The sequence below is a fragment of the Mesitornis unicolor genome, unplaced genomic scaffold (genome assembly GCF_000695765.1).
Source record: "Mesitornis unicolor isolate BGI_N332 unplaced genomic scaffold, ASM69576v1 scaffold27076, whole genome shotgun sequence".
Taxonomy (NCBI): domain Eukaryota; kingdom Metazoa; phylum Chordata; class Aves; order Mesitornithiformes; family Mesitornithidae; genus Mesitornis; species Mesitornis unicolor.
The window spans coordinates 12,701-28,792 of NW_010193438.1; the positions used below are offsets into that span (position 1 = coordinate 12,701).

The 16,092-nt window shown below is 43.8% G+C and overlaps 2 protein-coding genes across 2 annotated transcripts in view; one reads left to right on the forward strand and one right to left on the reverse strand.

Annotated features, from left to right (window-relative positions):
* The first annotated feature begins 804 nt into the window (after positions 1 to 804).
* CTNNB1 (catenin (cadherin-associated protein), beta 1, 88kDa) lies at positions 805 to 8,801 on the forward strand. The gene is made up of 15 exons (XM_010187463.1): positions 805 to 864; positions 1,351 to 1,578; positions 1,716 to 1,969; positions 2,059 to 2,297; positions 2,382 to 2,583; positions 2,903 to 3,047; positions 3,485 to 3,588; positions 3,676 to 4,014; positions 4,271 to 4,429; positions 5,069 to 5,188; positions 5,336 to 5,486; positions 5,579 to 5,700; positions 6,708 to 6,768; positions 7,516 to 7,736; positions 8,028 to 8,801. Exons 1-14 carry the CDS (start codon positions 852 to 854, stop codon positions 7,722 to 7,724), a joined length of 2,346 nt encoding a protein of 781 aa, XP_010185765.1. The 5' UTR covers positions 805 to 851; the 3' UTR covers positions 7,725 to 7,736; positions 8,028 to 8,801.
* Positions 8,802 to 11,379: 2,578 nt separating this feature from the next.
* Positions 11,380 to 16,092, reverse strand: part of ULK4 (unc-51 like kinase 4) — a gene marked incomplete at its 5' end in the record, with an annotated part of 65,799 nt that continues 61,086 nt past the window's right edge. The window contains 2 exons of the mRNA XM_010187464.1: positions 11,380 to 11,578; positions 13,485 to 13,573. Of these exons, the coding sequence (XP_010185766.1) occupies positions 11,380 to 11,578; positions 13,485 to 13,573 (288 nt within the window). The remainder of the gene's footprint in view (positions 11,579 to 13,484; positions 13,574 to 16,092) is intronic.

The following is a 16,092-nucleotide window of genomic DNA, read 5'->3' on the forward strand; positions in this document are numbered from 1 at the left end:
TCTGCTACACAAATACTGCGTCAAATGGACTTTGTTCTCCTGACCCAGCACTGCAAACCTGTCCTTCAGAGAGATCAGTGGCTTGCCTTTACTTCACTGTCTAGGAATGTTTTGATCAGCATAGCTCTAACACCTAAGGGCACACTGAAAGCAGATTACTGGAAGAGGTGGTTTTGCTCACTGCAGTAGTGACCACTACAAATGTTTCTGCTTGGCTAGCTCCCAGAATAGGCTGTCACCAGCTCTGTCTGTGCTGAAAGCGGTGTTGGACTGTGGGGGAAGGGGAGCAAATGAAATAAAAATACAACAGCTTTGGGTGGCCCATTGTGAAGCTGTAGCCTCGAATTTCCCATTCTGGGTTAGTGAAGAAACTGCTACAGATTTATGGTACAAACACTTCTGTACTGCTTGGCGGTATCAAATGGAGGTGCGCACTGAAGATTTTGATAGGGCGTTTAGATAATATATCAATTATAGGTCATGTCCAAGCTGTGAATTTAAGGTCTGGATTTCATCTTATGCAAGGATAGAGAAGTAAAAAATTATTCTTGTGCTCAGTCTTCAATTCTTTTTTTTCTTGTAGCTTTAAGAGGAGAATATATCTGATACAGTCTGGGTGCTACATCTTATTCTTTTGCGTCTCTGTCCATGAGGGTTTGCTAATTAGCACTTGAATATAATCACTGTAGTCATGAAATGGCAAGATGTGTGAAGTCTTAGTTTGCAGTTCTAGTGTTCTAATATGAAATCCTGTTACTAGCTCTGATTAGTGTTTAATAAGTTCTAACCTTGTTCTTTTTTAGGGTCTCTGAAAGGCAGCAGGAAGGAGTTCTGGGAGCACAACAAGGAACATGGCAACCCAAGGTATATGATGCATCAGTTTCTGGGTTTAGAATCTAGCAGTTCTAATAAGGAGCAGTAAAACTGGCTCCTTACTCCCCTTTTTTAACTTAAAGTCACTTGGATTGAATAATGTCTGCTCTACTACACTAGTTAGTACCTTACCACTGGAACAAACATGCAAACAAGTTTGTCATCATAAGCAGTTTGAGTCCCTTAAGTACAGTCAGGTACCTGATCATGGAATGTGGAAAAGGGGACCTTTAAGGAGTAACCAAGTCAGTCACAATAGCAGAGAATGCTCTGCCTGTAAGACGAGTTTATAGATGGCTGCATTGGTTCAACATCAGGCCTCAGTTTAAAACTGCTGTCTTGCTTGCAGTGCTACCTCTGCTGGGTTAATGTAGTTGTTTATAGCAGTTTATTTTCATTTAAAATCTGTGTCATCTCTTGGATTAATACATGCTGGAGTAATTGAACTAGACTTAATTGTTCAACAATTTCTTACAGCTGACTTAATGGAGTTGGATATGGCAATGGAGCCAGACAGAAAAGCAGCAGTCAGTCACTGGCAGCAACAATCATATCTGGACTCTGGTATCCATTCCGGTGCCACAACAACTGCTCCCTCCTTGAGTGGCAAGGGAAATCCTGAAGAGGAAGATGTGGACACAACACAAGTCCTGTACGAGTGGGAGCAGGGATTCTCTCAATCCTTTACCCAGGAGCAAGTTGCTGGTAAGGCCTTTTCTATTACACTGATTTGTTTAAGCACTCAGCTTAACAATACAGAAACGTAAATACTGAATTCTTACTCATCTGCAAGATGAGCTTTTTATTCCTAGTTTGAGGTAATGACTTACCTTGTTTTTCAGATATTGATGGCCAGTATGCTATGACTAGAGCTCAGAGAGTGCGTGCAGCTATGTTCCCTGAAACACTGGATGAAGGAATGCAAATCCCATCCACACAATTTGATGCTGCTCATCCGACTAACGTGCAACGCCTGGCTGAGCCGTCCCAGATGTTAAAACATGCTGTTGTTAATTTGATAAACTACCAAGACGATGCTGAACTTGCAACTCGTGCAATCCCAGAACTGACCAAACTATTGAACGATGAGGACCAGGTAAGCAATTTCTTTGCCTAAGTGTAGCTTGCTTGTGGGGCTTCTTCAAAGCCCTTCAGACTAAAAGCTTTCTTCAAATATTTCTGTAGGTGGTGGTGAACAAGGCTGCAGTTATGGTTCATCAGTTATCCAAAAAGGAAGCATCTCGCCATGCTATTATGAGATCTCCTCAAATGGTATCTGCTATTGTACGTACCATGCAGAATACAAACGATGTGGAAACAGCCCGTTGTACTGCAGGCACACTACACAATCTCTCACATCACCGTGAAGGCTTGTTGGCAATCTTCAAATCAGGAGGCATCCCTGCCTTGGTTAAAATGCTTGGGTATGTGGACTACTGAGACGGTACTTGTGGTTTGTAGCTGGTACTGGTAGGTGCAGGTACTCATGAGGTGTTTTCCTTCCGTAGGTCCCCGGTGGACTCTGTGCTGTTCTATGCCATTACAACTCTTCACAATCTCCTGTTGCATCAGGAAGGAGCCAAAATGGCTGTCCGTCTTGCTGGTGGGCTGCAGAAAATGGTTGCCTTGCTCAACAAGACAAACGTCAAATTCTTGGCCATCACAACGGACTGCCTTCAGATTTTAGCGTACGGCAATCAAGAAAGTAAGGTAAATGCCTCTGCTATTGAAGCACTTAAAAATAAGCAAGCTTGCTGTGAGTGGCCTAACAGTTTCTGTGTACTGATCTCCCTATACTGAATCTTCAGCTGTGCTGGGCTTTTGCCAGTCAGTCCTGACCTTGCAAGAGGTGCGGGACACAGGAATTATTTTGTGGAAATGCAGTTATGCTTATAGTGAGACTGCAAAACTTACAGACCAGCACGTGTGAACGTGGTTTTAGAGATCTGTAACCTATGATGTGTGTAAGCCAGTGACAGTTACTATGCCTGGGAGGCGATAGATAAATATTATTTTTGGTGTCTTTCAGCTGATTATTCTGGCAAGTGGTGGACCTCAGGCTCTAGTAAACATAATGAGGACCTATACTTATGAGAAACTATTGTGGACCACAAGTAGGGTGCTGAAGGTGTTGTCAGTCTGCTCCAGCAACAAACCTGCTATTGTTGAAGCTGGTAAGTACCTTGTACCCGTGCTAACTTAAAAAGCTGTAATGCAGGACCAGTACATTTTGTGCAAGAATGGGAGCTACGAGCATCAAAACCTTAAGTCCATAACTAGTTTTGAAGGCCTTTAGGATACAGGAGTGCCAAAGGCAGTCTGTCTTAAGTAAGTTTACTGTGTTGTTAGCTGGATGCCTTAGTGGCTGAGCATTGTCAGAATGGTCCCCTCAGAATATGCATACATCTAAAAGGCCCAGTGTCACAAAAAGAATCTCAGGGTTTTCTTCTAAGTCATGAAGGGTTAGGGCCCATATTATGATACTAATGCCAAGAAAGATCCAGAAGCTGGTGAGATATGCACTCAAGACTTTTAAGAAGGGAAGGACCTGACTGTTCACAATATGAGATGAGCATCAAAGTAATGGTGTCAAACCTGTACCATCTTCTAGGAGGGATGCAAGCTCTGGGACTCCACCTCACAGATCCAAGCCAGCGTCTTGTCCAGAACTGCCTCTGGACTCTGAGAAATCTGTCAGATGCTGCAACAAAGCAGGTAAATGGCTCTTCTGAGGAATCGGGATCAAGAGCCAACGTAGTAGAAGAGGAGACTAAAAATTTTTCTTTCCTTTTTTTGTTGCAGGAGGGAATGGAAGGCCTTCTAGGAACTCTGGTTCAGCTTTTAGGATCAGATGATATTAATGTTGTGACTTGTGCTGCTGGCATCCTTTCTAACCTTACCTGCAACAATTACAAGAACAAGATGATGGTGTGCCAGGTTGGTGGCATTGAGGCTCTCGTGCGCACAGTTCTTCGGGCTGGAGACAGGGAAGACATCACAGAACCGGCTATTTGTGCGCTCCGTCACCTCACCAGCAGACATCAAGAAGCTGAGATGGCTCAAAACGCAGTACGCCTCCATTATGGACTCCCAGTGGTGGTTAAACTGTTACACCCACCATCACACTGGCCTTTGATCAAGGTAAGTAACAGTAACAGCTTTCAGTGCTGAAAACTGGTGCTTTTTTTTTAAGGTCACCTTAACTGTAAAAAAGACTTTGTTTCCACGGTGCTGGGGAATGCAATTTGTCTGATGGGAAAGTTGCTTCAATGGAGCAACTTAGAGCTGTCTATTAGAGATTTAAGCATTTGGGATCAACTGAATAAAAAAAAATAGCTGCTAACAGCATGCACACTGGGCATGCTTTTTTATTTCCTGACCCCTTTCTTAACTGCAGGCTACGGTTGGTTTGATCCGCAATCTTGCTCTCTGTCCTGCAAATCACGCCCCGCTGCGTGAACAAGGTGCTATTCCAAGGCTAGTCCAGTTGCTGGTTAGAGCACACCAAGACACCCAGCGACGCACTTCCATGGGTGGAACACAGCAGCAGTTTGTGGTACGTGACTAAAGCTACTTGTAAAACTTGTCTTTAAAACTTCTCAGATGTCAGCCGGCCTCAGCCATGTATTGTTTGGTCTAAATGGCTGTTGTCTTATTTGCTCTAAATTTTGTTATTCTCTTGGTGTGCTGATAGTTCTGTCTCAGCAGACGTGAAGTTCTTAAATAAACAAGAACGTCAGAACCTTGGTTCTTATTTTACTGAGAACGTCTTGAGCGTTTAATTCTGAATGCTACAGATCACAGAACTACTGGCTTTGCCTACTCTGGGAGTAGTTCTCTAGCAAGAAACTCATCCTTTTCAGAAGTAGGGGTTTCAAAATGCTGTCACATTCTGCTCAGCGTTGTCAGACAGGAAGTTTATCTTGAACTGAAATAAAAATGAGACCACTGGGAAGAGTTCCCCTGAGACGCTTCACTTACTGAATTTAGTTGGGTAATCTGGGCTGACTCCTAGCAGAGATGTTAAGTTTGTAGCCCAGCAGTAGAGAGTGGATATAAGCTCTGTTGAGGAAGGGGGTGTGTAAGGGACAAGTTTGGTTGATTTGTTGACAAAGTAATCAGCTTTTTGACAGTCATTTTAGAAGACAGCATTCAACATCTCGGATTCAAGAAATGCCTTTTCTTCCCTTCCTAGGAGGGTGTGCGTATGGAAGAAATTGTTGAGGGCTGCACTGGAGCCTTGCATATTCTTGCACGTGATGTTCATAATCGAATTGTAATCAGGGGTCTAAATACCATTCCACTGTTTGTGCAGGTAAGAGCGAGCTCAGGACGATGCTATCGTACACACTAGAAAAACAAGTAAAATGGCTCTTATGCTTCCTTGGTAGAACTAAGTCAGATTGTGCTGAAGAGCTCATTTCAAGTAGGAGAGCTGAAGAAACTCTTGTTTTGGTTGCAGTTGTTGTACTCTCCCATTGAGAACATCCAGAGAGTAGCTGCAGGTGTACTTTGTGAACTGGCTCAAGACAAGGAAGCAGCTGAGGCAATTGAAGCTGAAGGTGCAACTGCCCCCTTAACAGAACTGCTTCATTCTAGGAATGAGGGTGTTGGTAAGTGAACCTAAAAACCAGGCTTCATACTTGTGTTAGAAAAGCTGCTAAAAGACTCTACCTTTACTAAAATATCTCTTTTCTTTCACTAGCAACATACGCAGCTGCAGTGCTGTTCAGAATGTCTGAGGACAAGCCACAAGACTACAAGAAGCGACTCTCAGTTGAACTGACCAGCTCCCTGTTCCGGACTGAGCCAATGGCTTGGAATGAGGTGAGCTGCGTCTTTCTTAATGGTTCCTTGGGGACACCTGGCTTCCAGTAGTGAAGTGTTGATGCCATCAGTGATACAGGCCCAGCTTCACACATGGCTGTGTCGTCTTTACTCTCACTATATGTTCAGGTTCAGTGAACATGCAGCAAGCAGTCTTAGAGCTGCTGCTTCCCTTGCAGACAGAAAGAGCCCATTCTCTACTGCTGCTAAAGTGTATAATTCTCATTATGTTCGCTAGTATGCAAAAGTGTATAGAAGAATTTTATACATTTCTGTGCGGTTTGTCAGAACCTACTGAACTCTGAATGCAAAAATTGAGGCGTGAGTGACATGAGGGAAACATAAACATAAAACACCTCATGAGGCTTCCATCAAGGTAACGATGTAGGACTAATAAGCTTGGGGTGGGGATGCAACTTGTGTTCTCCTTAGAACTGAGCTCTCACACTTGAGTATGTCTGTGGGATAATTATCACACGTTGCCTTTTTTCGTGCTTAAAGGGCTACACAGTGAACTGAGACTGAAACCAAACTGTGCGTGGAGTAGAAGGAAGGTTTCGTTGTGTCAGTCTTCCTCCAGATTCTTAAGATTCAGGAGCATAGCTTGTTGTCTTACCTTGTATGTGTTGGAGGAGGTCACTTCAGAGCTCTGAAACGCTCTGTTGCTGGCTCAGGGATCTCTGAACAGCTGCCTTGCAGGAGCTGGGCAGGTGTAACTGAGGAGGAGTGTTCCTAGACCTGCCCCATCTTTTCATTCCCAAACAGAACTCTCTTTCCAGTGATCTATGGTTTCCTGTGCCTAAATCTGGCTGTTATGTATCAGATAGAGATGCTTGGATAAAAAGGGATTTCATGTTCACAAAAGTACCATGCTGCAGTGCTCGCTGCAGAGGAGTTGCTAAAAAGGGATGTGGGGCAAGCTTCAAAACTTTTTAAACTCGGAATTGCTAGTGCTGCTCCAAAGACCTGACATTAAAATTGTTTTTTAACTTTTTCTGTACGTCTAGACGGCAGATCTCGGACTAGATATTGGTGCCCAGGGAGAACCTCTTGGATACCGCCCAGATGGTACGTCTCCTCCGTTCCCCTTGACTAAACTTAAGTTGGATGAAGTCAAGTCATAGATTTTAAAGGAGAACTGCAAATGAGTGGAGAGTGAATTACTCTTCAGCAAGGTATTACAAACTGACAGGCAGATGGGGAACTGCCAGTTCAAATAACCAGTTTCTGCAACACCACTGGCAGCACCGAAATGGGAGCTGTCTGAACGTGCAAAACTGGTGTTTCTTGTCTGAGTCTTGTGGGAGCATCTCCCGCTGAGCTGTTGTTTCCCAAAATCTTTTAAATTCTTTACAAATGGACTTGACAATTCCAATAGTGCAGTTTTTCTTTAAAACAAAGCTGGTATTTGAATGCATTAGTCTGTAAGTGTCTGTAGATGCAAGCCTATCCCTAAGGGGTCTAAGCTATTTTTGACTAGTCTTTCAGAAGCAAGGCTACAGTCTTGAAGCCTGGTTTTGCTGCAGTATTGTTGTATTTTAGTACTGTTGATTGTGCAGACTAATAGCTTGGCTGGAATCTGCTCGTGCTTCTGACTGCAGTGTGCTTTGTCTGCAGAACTGTACTGGAAGGCTGTTTCAAACAATGGAATAGCCATGAAGGGCAGGCAACAGATTGGTTTGAACTTGGCTGAAGTAGAAAAAAAATTAGATGGCTACAAAGATCTTCTCACACACTGATACTTGCAGCTTCAGATGCATCTAACATCTGTTAACATTATGCTTTTTTTCCCTCTGCCACCTTTAACTTTCTTAGATCCTAGCTACCGTTCTTTCCACTCTGGCGGATACGGTCAGGATGCCTTGGGTATGGACCCTATGATGGAACATGAAATGGGTGGCCACCACCCCGGTGCTGACTACCCAGTTGATGGTCTGCCAGATCTTGGTCATGCCCAGGACCTTATGGATGGGCTGCCTCCAGGTGACAGTAATCAGTTGGCCTGGTTCGATACTGACCTGTAAATCATCCTTTAGGTAAGAAGCTCCAACCTTGAATTTAAAAACAAAACTAAAAGAGAAAAACGATGACTGGACTGAGGACTTGGTTGGCAGGGAGGGATTGGCTCAATTGGGTCCCAGTGTGCCAGAATAGTGAATAAAGGCTCTCTGGAAACACATCATCAGTACTCTCCAAACTGACTTCTGCCGTGAAGTGTGGAAGTAATTAACTGTAATGTCTTGTGCACTGGCTTCATGCAGACTTGATGTGTGAAAAAGGCCCTTTTCTCATGAACACTGACATCTGTTGTTTTTTTCTCTTTACAGCTGTATCATCTGAATGAACTTGCATTGATTGGCCTGTAGAGTTGCTGAGAGGGCTCGAGGGGTGGGCTAGTATCTCAGAAAGTGCCTGACACACTAACCAAGCTGAGTTTCCTATGGGAACAATTGAAGTAAACTTTTTGTTCTGGTCCTTTTTGGTCGAGGAGTAATAATACAAATGGATTTTGGGAGTGATTCAAGAAACGAAGAATGCACAAGAATGAATTGCAAGATGGAATTTATCAAACCCTAGCCTTGCTTGTTAAAAATTTCTTATTTTTTTTAAATCTCTGTAATGGTACTGACCTTGCTTGCTTTGGAAGTAGCTTTTCTTTTTTGCAGTAATTGTCGTTAGTTTTTTTTAAAGTCTCTTGTAGTATTAAGTTATAGTGAATATGCTACAGCAGTTTCTAATTTTTAAGGATTGAGTAAAGTGTAGAACACTAATTCATAATCGCTCTAACTGTATTCTGAATAAAGTGTAACATTGTGTAGCCTTTTTGTATAAAAAACTAGACAAATAGAAATGGTCCAATTAGTTTCCTTTTTAATATGCTTAAAATAAGCAGGTGGATCTATTTCATGTTTCTGATCAAAAACTTTATCTGGGATATGTCTGGGTAGGGGCCAGTAAGAACTGTTTATTTGGAACCTTGTATTGGACAGTTTACCAGTTGCCTTTTATCCCAAAGTTATTGTAGCCTGCTGTGACACAGATGCTTCATGAGAAAAATGCAGTTATAAAATGGTTCAAAATTAAAGTAAACTTTTAATTCACTCTGTGTCAAATTATTTCAGATCATAACATGTATTTGTGTGCTTACAAGTTTGCTGAAAACTGTTCTGGAATTGCACAAGACCTTCAGACACAGAAGCCAAAGCAGCATCCCACTGAGGAATACAGACCCCCTGTTTTTGGGTGTCCTCAGTCTGTGTAATGGCCTTCTCTTGAGGCAGCACCTGAGTACTTGGAAGGAGGGAACGTGGTTTTTAAGCTGCTGGTGAATTTGCACATCTGCACATCTGCAGCTCTTGCCAGCAACGAAGGAGAGCAAACAGGTGGCAGTTCTGCTTCAGGGCAGTGTGCCAGCAGAAGAGCAGAGGAGGGGGTCTTGGCTGCAAAGGATGATGAGAGCTGAACTAAACTCCAGGATGGACTGCCCCCTCTTTTGCTTGCAGAGGCAAAGCAATTGCAGTTGCAGCAGGGAAAGTCTGACCCAGTAATTTGGCTTTGTTCCTCTCAGCTGCACCTGCTAGAGGACCATTACTCTCAACCACTACCCAATAACAGCCACCAGCTTGCTTCTCCTCATTTCTATAACTCTAGCTCTGATTCCAGCTACTAAGCTACGAAAAAGAGATAGTGACATTTAAAGTAATGTAAGAAAACAATTCCTGTAAAACACAAGGTGAAATCAGTTTGTTTACCTAGGGGTGTTTGCTTGCCTCCGTGTATGCTGGAGAACCAGGCTGCAGCAGGTTTGTAGCAGCAAACAGCACCTCATTAAGGTGCCTGTGGTTGGCAGGACCATGCTGTTGTCACTTGGAAAGGTGACTGTTAAGAAAAGGAAGTGGTCGTAGTACCAGACTTAGCCACACCACGCTCACTCAAGGCACAGGAGGAGAAAAGGAATTTAACTTCTTCACACACTGGCAGCTGCTGGCTCTCAAGGACACTTCCTAGAGTACCAGCTTTTACTGGGGGTCAGTGACAAACTGCCAGGCTCTATTATCACACGTGTTTCCAAAGAGCAGCTCCAGCCAGGAGTGTTGGCAGCTGAGAGCACTCCACCAATGCAGCTTAAGCTGTGCAGTGCCAGGCAACAGAGGGCACATTCTGAGCTGATTTTTTTTTAAAAGAAGAAAAAAAATAAATCCATTGCATACACACAAGAGCCTCTATGTGATCTCCAGGGCTGGTTGTGGGTGTGTGAGATGATGGTTGTTACCAGCCATAGGCATGAGGTGACCCGTTAGAATGGACAGCCAAGGCATTCACCTGGTCAAAAAAAAATGATACCTGAACATTTCTAACACCAACTCAAAATAGTGAATCACTTTATACTGTGAAATAACCATACTATTTATTTCATTTACACTTTTCAAATGCTGGCTGTCAAATATTTGAGCTACATCACATATTGCCAGCAAGGTAAAGTAGTAATCAAGAACTCATCTGTACAGGGATTTTAAAAAAAAAAACGAAGAACAACCCCACCACACTCTCCCCCCTCACCCCCAGAACTCCCTGAAATCTCCCAACATCATACATACTCCTTACACAGGTACGGTACAGCTCAGCTTGCTAAATTAGTTGTTTGCTCATTTGCAGATGTTCCTGCAGGCCTGAGGTGCAGAGAGGAGACACGACTTGTGCATTGCAGTAGGCTGGTCACTGCAGTCTTGATAATGTCACGGTTCATTTGGTAGTCTTGGTACTTCCACATCCCATCGTTCTCAGAATTTCAAATGCCAAGGAAGCAACAGCAACATCAGCATGAGAGCTAGGAATTAAAAACAGTAACACCACCTGTTAGACATCCTCAGGGGAAAACTTTTATGTTCCAATCCTACATTTGACTTTATCTATGCTGGAAAATTCTTAACAGTCATTACCTACACTGCACACTCTGCTTTTCTGTTAAGTGATTCTGCTCTGTAGGAAATCTTGTGTAAAAAATTATTTTCAGCTCAAATTCACAGTAACTGCTACCTCCCTCAATGTCCTCTGTAAAAAGGAGGTATCATTTATGCTCCTCCCCGCCCCCTCAGTGAATCTACACACATGCCCCCTTTCAGCTTGACAGAAAGCTGTGCTTTCACACATACAGCCCTCATGCATCCGTGCTCCACGCAGAGAGGCAGTTCCACTCGGGGTGCTGCCCACCACACACAGCTCTGCAGGTTTGAGATTGAATGGTGGGATCTTCCCCCTTTGCTTCCTCGCTTAAGTTTTTACTGTATGTATTTTGCCCAATTTTTCCTTCTGGACACATGTTTTTTCTAGCATTGGAACAGAGGCTCTAGCACATTACTGCTAGTCCACAGAAACAGGTCTCTTTTTTTTATTTTCTAGACTACCATTCCTCATCTTTGGCTTAGAAAGGACAGTAGATCAATCTGCAACTTCCTTGGTTGCTGCTAATGACATATACCTACTGACACACCATGTTTTGGAGAAGGGGCCAGGAAATCCAAATGATCAGTCCACACTATGTAAGCCAATGTCTTAATAAGCAGCAGTTTAAACCACGGGATTTAGTTATTTGAAACAAATGCATCTTGGCAACTGTCTTCACTGGAAAATAAATGGCTACAATCCCATGTTTTCAAGTTATTTGATTCCACAGATCTACTAAGCAGGACGGGTTGGTTCTGTGTCACTCTGAGGATGTACGGTGGAGAAGGGGTTTGGCAATGCACGGCTGCTCCGCGGCAGCGGGAGAGCACCGAAAGCAGCCTGTACTCCAAGCAGTGCCCCATGCTCGGCATGTGACTGCTTGGCCGGTATCCTCCTCCTGCTGCACGGGCAGAGCAAGAGATCAGAAACCTGTCTGCAAAAAAATGAGCAAAGCAAAGCAAAACCACTCCTCGATCACTTCGACACAGTGATAATCTGTGGGTAGAAGGGCCTGGGAGTTCAGACTATGCAGAGGATGGCTTCGATCCAGGATCTTGGGTGTATCCTTCTCCAAAACATTTCTGGTTCTACAGGAGATTCAGAGAGGGTTCTTAACAGGGTTCAAGGCACAAGTGAGCAGACCAAGACCTTGGTCACAAGGGACATTCTGGGAAAGATGTCACATAAGGGAATCTGGGGAGATGGCAGAACATCCGTAACCTCCATAAACAAACCAGCCATGCAGCTAAAGCTGACTAAGCTTGCTAGCCCCACGCTTCTCCTACCTGCCCATTGCCAATTTATCCATGTTCAAATCCATTACAGCGCCAAGATCCAGGCTGAATCCCTTTCAGTTTCCTCTGGAGGCAAATGGACAGAGACACATGTTCCCCAAAGAAGGGGAGGAGGGGAAAGGAAATCTGTGAGCTCTCGGGGGCTCTTCTGTTATTGCTGCAGCATGGGAGCTTGGCACAGCAAAGGAACTTGGCTCACCCTGATGTATCACACACTCGTCACTGGCATCACCTAGAATTTGGTCTACTGAGCATCTTGTGTCAAATAAGAGAGAGTGCTGTTTATTTTGGGCCCTGTGGTATGTGGTTTTCTGAGTACAGAAATGTATAGATAACAGACAATTAGAGGAAGCTAGAAAAGGAGATTCAAAGGGAACGACCAGGTTGTCTAGGGCATCTAATGCTGAAGTGCTACAAAATAGAGTGAAAACTAGTTCTAAAAGAAGAAAACCACATCTGTTCCCACTGTCAGGTTCAGTGGTGGTGCCAGTGTCTCCCCTGGGGAGAGCTGACATTTTATTTTAGTTAGACAATTTAATGTGTCATACAAAAACCCATGAGTCAGCAGCTGAGTACGCAAGAGGGAGGCAGACTGTTCTCGACAGGTTTGGTTAGTCCTCAGTGTGCATCTCCTCACACTCACCATGTCCCATCACTTCCTCCCTACATCTGCCCACATCTCCCATTTCCTCCAACACAGCATACACCCTGCCCTAATGTCCAGGAGCCAATTTGTCCACACAACTGACCCATATAAAGCCTGCATTTGGGAGCACAAAGAGCACTGACAAGATTATCTTAGCATTTCAAAAAACTATCTATAAACTACAATTTCTCTACTAATTTTAGTTCATCCAGGAGTGAAATGCAACCTAACATGGCTGGAGTGTAAAATCTGCTTTGAGGGGCAGAGAACAGTAACTCATTCACTCACATGTCCAAGGGGGATTAGGTGAGGGACAGTCTGCAGGAGATAAGTAGAGGTTTGGCCAACTTGCTGGGACTGGCACCTCAGGTCTTGCAGAGGAGACCACAGTATTCCCCAAAGTCTCGTGCCCTCTTGGAGAAGCCACAGGTATTAAACAGAAATAGTTCTGTTCTTCGGCTGCGCATTTGAAAGTAATCAGCTTGCAAGCACACCAAAAATAATCACTTTAAAACAGGGCACAAACTCCACATTATGCATTGAGCCTGCTCTGCCATGAACCTCTGACCAGTATCCGGTTATAGAGGCCAAGTGTTTGGAAGAAAATAATCTATCAGGAGAAAAAATATTGTTACATGTGCAGACACATTGAGCCGGACTGTGCAGCGCACTGCGGCTCACCACAGCTGGGGATCAAAGCTCGCCGCCGCCACGGCAGAAATGGCAGCAAGCTCTGAATGAAAGGAGCGTGGAGGGGAGCAGTTCAGGGAGGGGGCCAGGGACAGAAACCTGAGAAGCTTAAACTGCACAGGAGGCGATTACAGAAGACGACCATCACAGACAAAAAGGAAACAAGCACTCTCAGCCCTGGAAATTCCTGGAAGCCTGAGGGAACTCACCTGGCAGTTTGGGCCAGGCTCTCTAGAGTTTGGATAAGACCATCGCCATCATTCTTCAGGCTCTCCGAGCACTTCTTGTTTGAAGTTATCTGGAACAAAAAGAAAGAACCGTTATCAAAGGCTTAGCAAGAAATTCCTCTCTGTCATTTTTTGTGGGATGGGGGAGAGGGAAACAAGTTCCAGCATTTATTACAATTGCAAATGGAATGTGACATTAAAGAGACCCAAGAGAAAGTCCCTTTTGCAGAACAGGATTGAATTTTAGGCATAGACCATCTAAAATGTCTTGGCTTAATTAACGAGATTCACTCTTGTTCCGAGTCCCTGGATGTGTGCAAATTCACACATCACAGTCTGCCAATCCTAATTTCATCCTTAGTACCACTGCAAATACAAGCCCCTTTTAGTCTGAATTCCAGGGAGATCTCAAGGAGGCAGTTGTTTTTCTCTCTCACTTCAGGGAAAAAATAGCCAAGCTTGTATCAGCCTTCAGATCAGGACACGTGGGGTTTCTCAGAGAGGAGCCAGGTTAAAATCACTGCAATGTCAGCAGTTGCATATTGCAACTTTTCTTGCCCCTCGTCAGTCATTAGGAATATCACCCGCACAGGGCTGTCACCGACAGAGCAAGGGACTGAGTGACCAAAGCTATCTGCCCTTTTGTGTCAAGCGAATCCTAATTACAGCTGATTTTGCTGCTGCTGCTGCTGCTGGTGATGTGTAATGACTTGTTTATTGTTTTTCCAGCCTTAAGCAGTACAACTACACAGCTCCAAGTGGCCGTGCATTTCCTGACTAGTAAGTGGGTGAGTGGGAAGGTGCTGGGAAGACAAACTGCACTGTGGCACAGACAGACTCTGAATACTTGGCAGCTTGCTGAAGAAAGCTCTTGTATCTCAACAAATTACTGAAAAATTGGTTTGTGTGTCAGTTCCTGCTTGCAAAGGTAAATAAATCTTGGCTGAAGAGAAAGAAAAAGAGGAGGACCAGAGCATCTGATTATTTCAATACTGAAGGAGTTAATTAATGCTTGAAATGACAACTTCTAATCCCAAAATCTGGCAAGGACTTTTAAGCTTTAGCATGCTGAGGCTGGCCCTATCTACCATTGGTCAAGCATCTGGGTGATACGCCTTCGCATCTCCCTCTTAAATCACAAGAGAAGCTGTATTTACAGCTGCCATCCCACCATAATTTATCAGCAGTGTTCTGCAACAACAGTGTCACTACATCTATAATCATAACGTCCTGCACTTAAGCAGTAACAGGGAACAAGGACCTGTCTGAAGTAAACTAAAATGTATCCTGTGTGTTGGACAAAACCAGAGATGCCATTACTTAAGTACAAATCAATGGTAAATCCTGATTACAGGTCATTAAACCTTTTTACTCCCGTGAAGTTTATATCTGACCCTTTCAGTTTATATTTCAGTAATCCATTATTTTTTACTTGTCACCTGTTACCTACAAAAGATGATTTGTAATCTGGGCTCTGAATGTGAAATGAACGACACACAAAATAGCAGCGATACAGTTACAATACCGGGAGTAAAGTGCTTTCACCACAAGGCATTGCTTTTCATTCCTAAAAAGTGCTCGTGCCTCTCCCAAACACATCCCCTGACTCCTGCAGCTCACCAGCCACTGCCACTTCTTTGCCCTTGCCACATTCGTGCCCCTTGTTTATTCTGTGCTCTTCAAAGAGGAAGAGGTCGTGGGGGAAGGAAGGTCACTGAAGACGAGATCATGCTCCATAAAACTGCGAGGTCAAATAAAGGTTACAGATATCTCTAATTCTAACACAACCCAACTCATGGGTGCTGACAACCCTCGCAGTATTTTAACAGATTGGCCTTTGTGCATTATACATAGAGAGAACATTCAAAATACGCTCAACTATAAAAACTGGTATCAAAACCAAGTTTTAATTCTAAAATGCTGTATTTCAAACAATAATTCAGTCCAACTGAGTCACAGGGTCTGACTATAAGCTTACCCATGTTGCAGCATGCCTTGTGTCATTACTAAGCATACACTTTTGAGGAGACAATGCATTTGAATGGAAGGGATTAAAGCGGCTTTATATGGACAGAAATCATAACGGGCAGAACAGAAAGACCCATGAGATCATCCACCTCGTCTCCCTGTTACACCTCACTTCAGAGCAGTTTCCAGCCACAAGCAGTTGCAGTGTCTTTGTCTGGGAGAGCAAGAACTAAGTGCAGATACATCAGCTGCAGTCAAATGACTGAAATGTTGGTGACCATCAGGAAAAACTAAAAATGGATATGAAATCCTACTTAATTGGGGTTATTTTTTAAAAAAACCAGCAACGTCCCATGAGTGCCCTGTTTTAGACATTGCTAATGTAGGGGCTACTTTCCTGTCTAATGAAATGTTTCAGTAAGATCCTTTCAGCAGTAAAGGTGGAACCACAAGGAAGGAAAGGATCAAGCCTTTAACAGCACAATCATCCTGTAGACTTTTCAAATCAAGTCTAAACCAAATTTTGGGCATATTTTCTTGAGAGCATCAAGGACTGTTGGTGAAGAAGAGGTCCACTGAGCCCGCAGTGCCACCTGTACACACAGATGGAGAACCCACATGG

Bases quoted from the DNA above. Each gene is read 5' to 3' on its own strand.
- CTNNB1 (XM_010187463.1), top strand. The intron at 3,048-3,484 runs GTAAGTACCTTG...ACCATCTTCTAG, and splicing joins ACCTGCTATTGTTGAAGCTG to GAGGGATGCAAGCTCTGGGA. The intron at 3,589-3,675 runs GTAAATGGCTCT...TTTTTGTTGCAG, and splicing joins CAGATGCTGCAACAAAGCAG to GAGGGAATGGAAGGCCTTCT.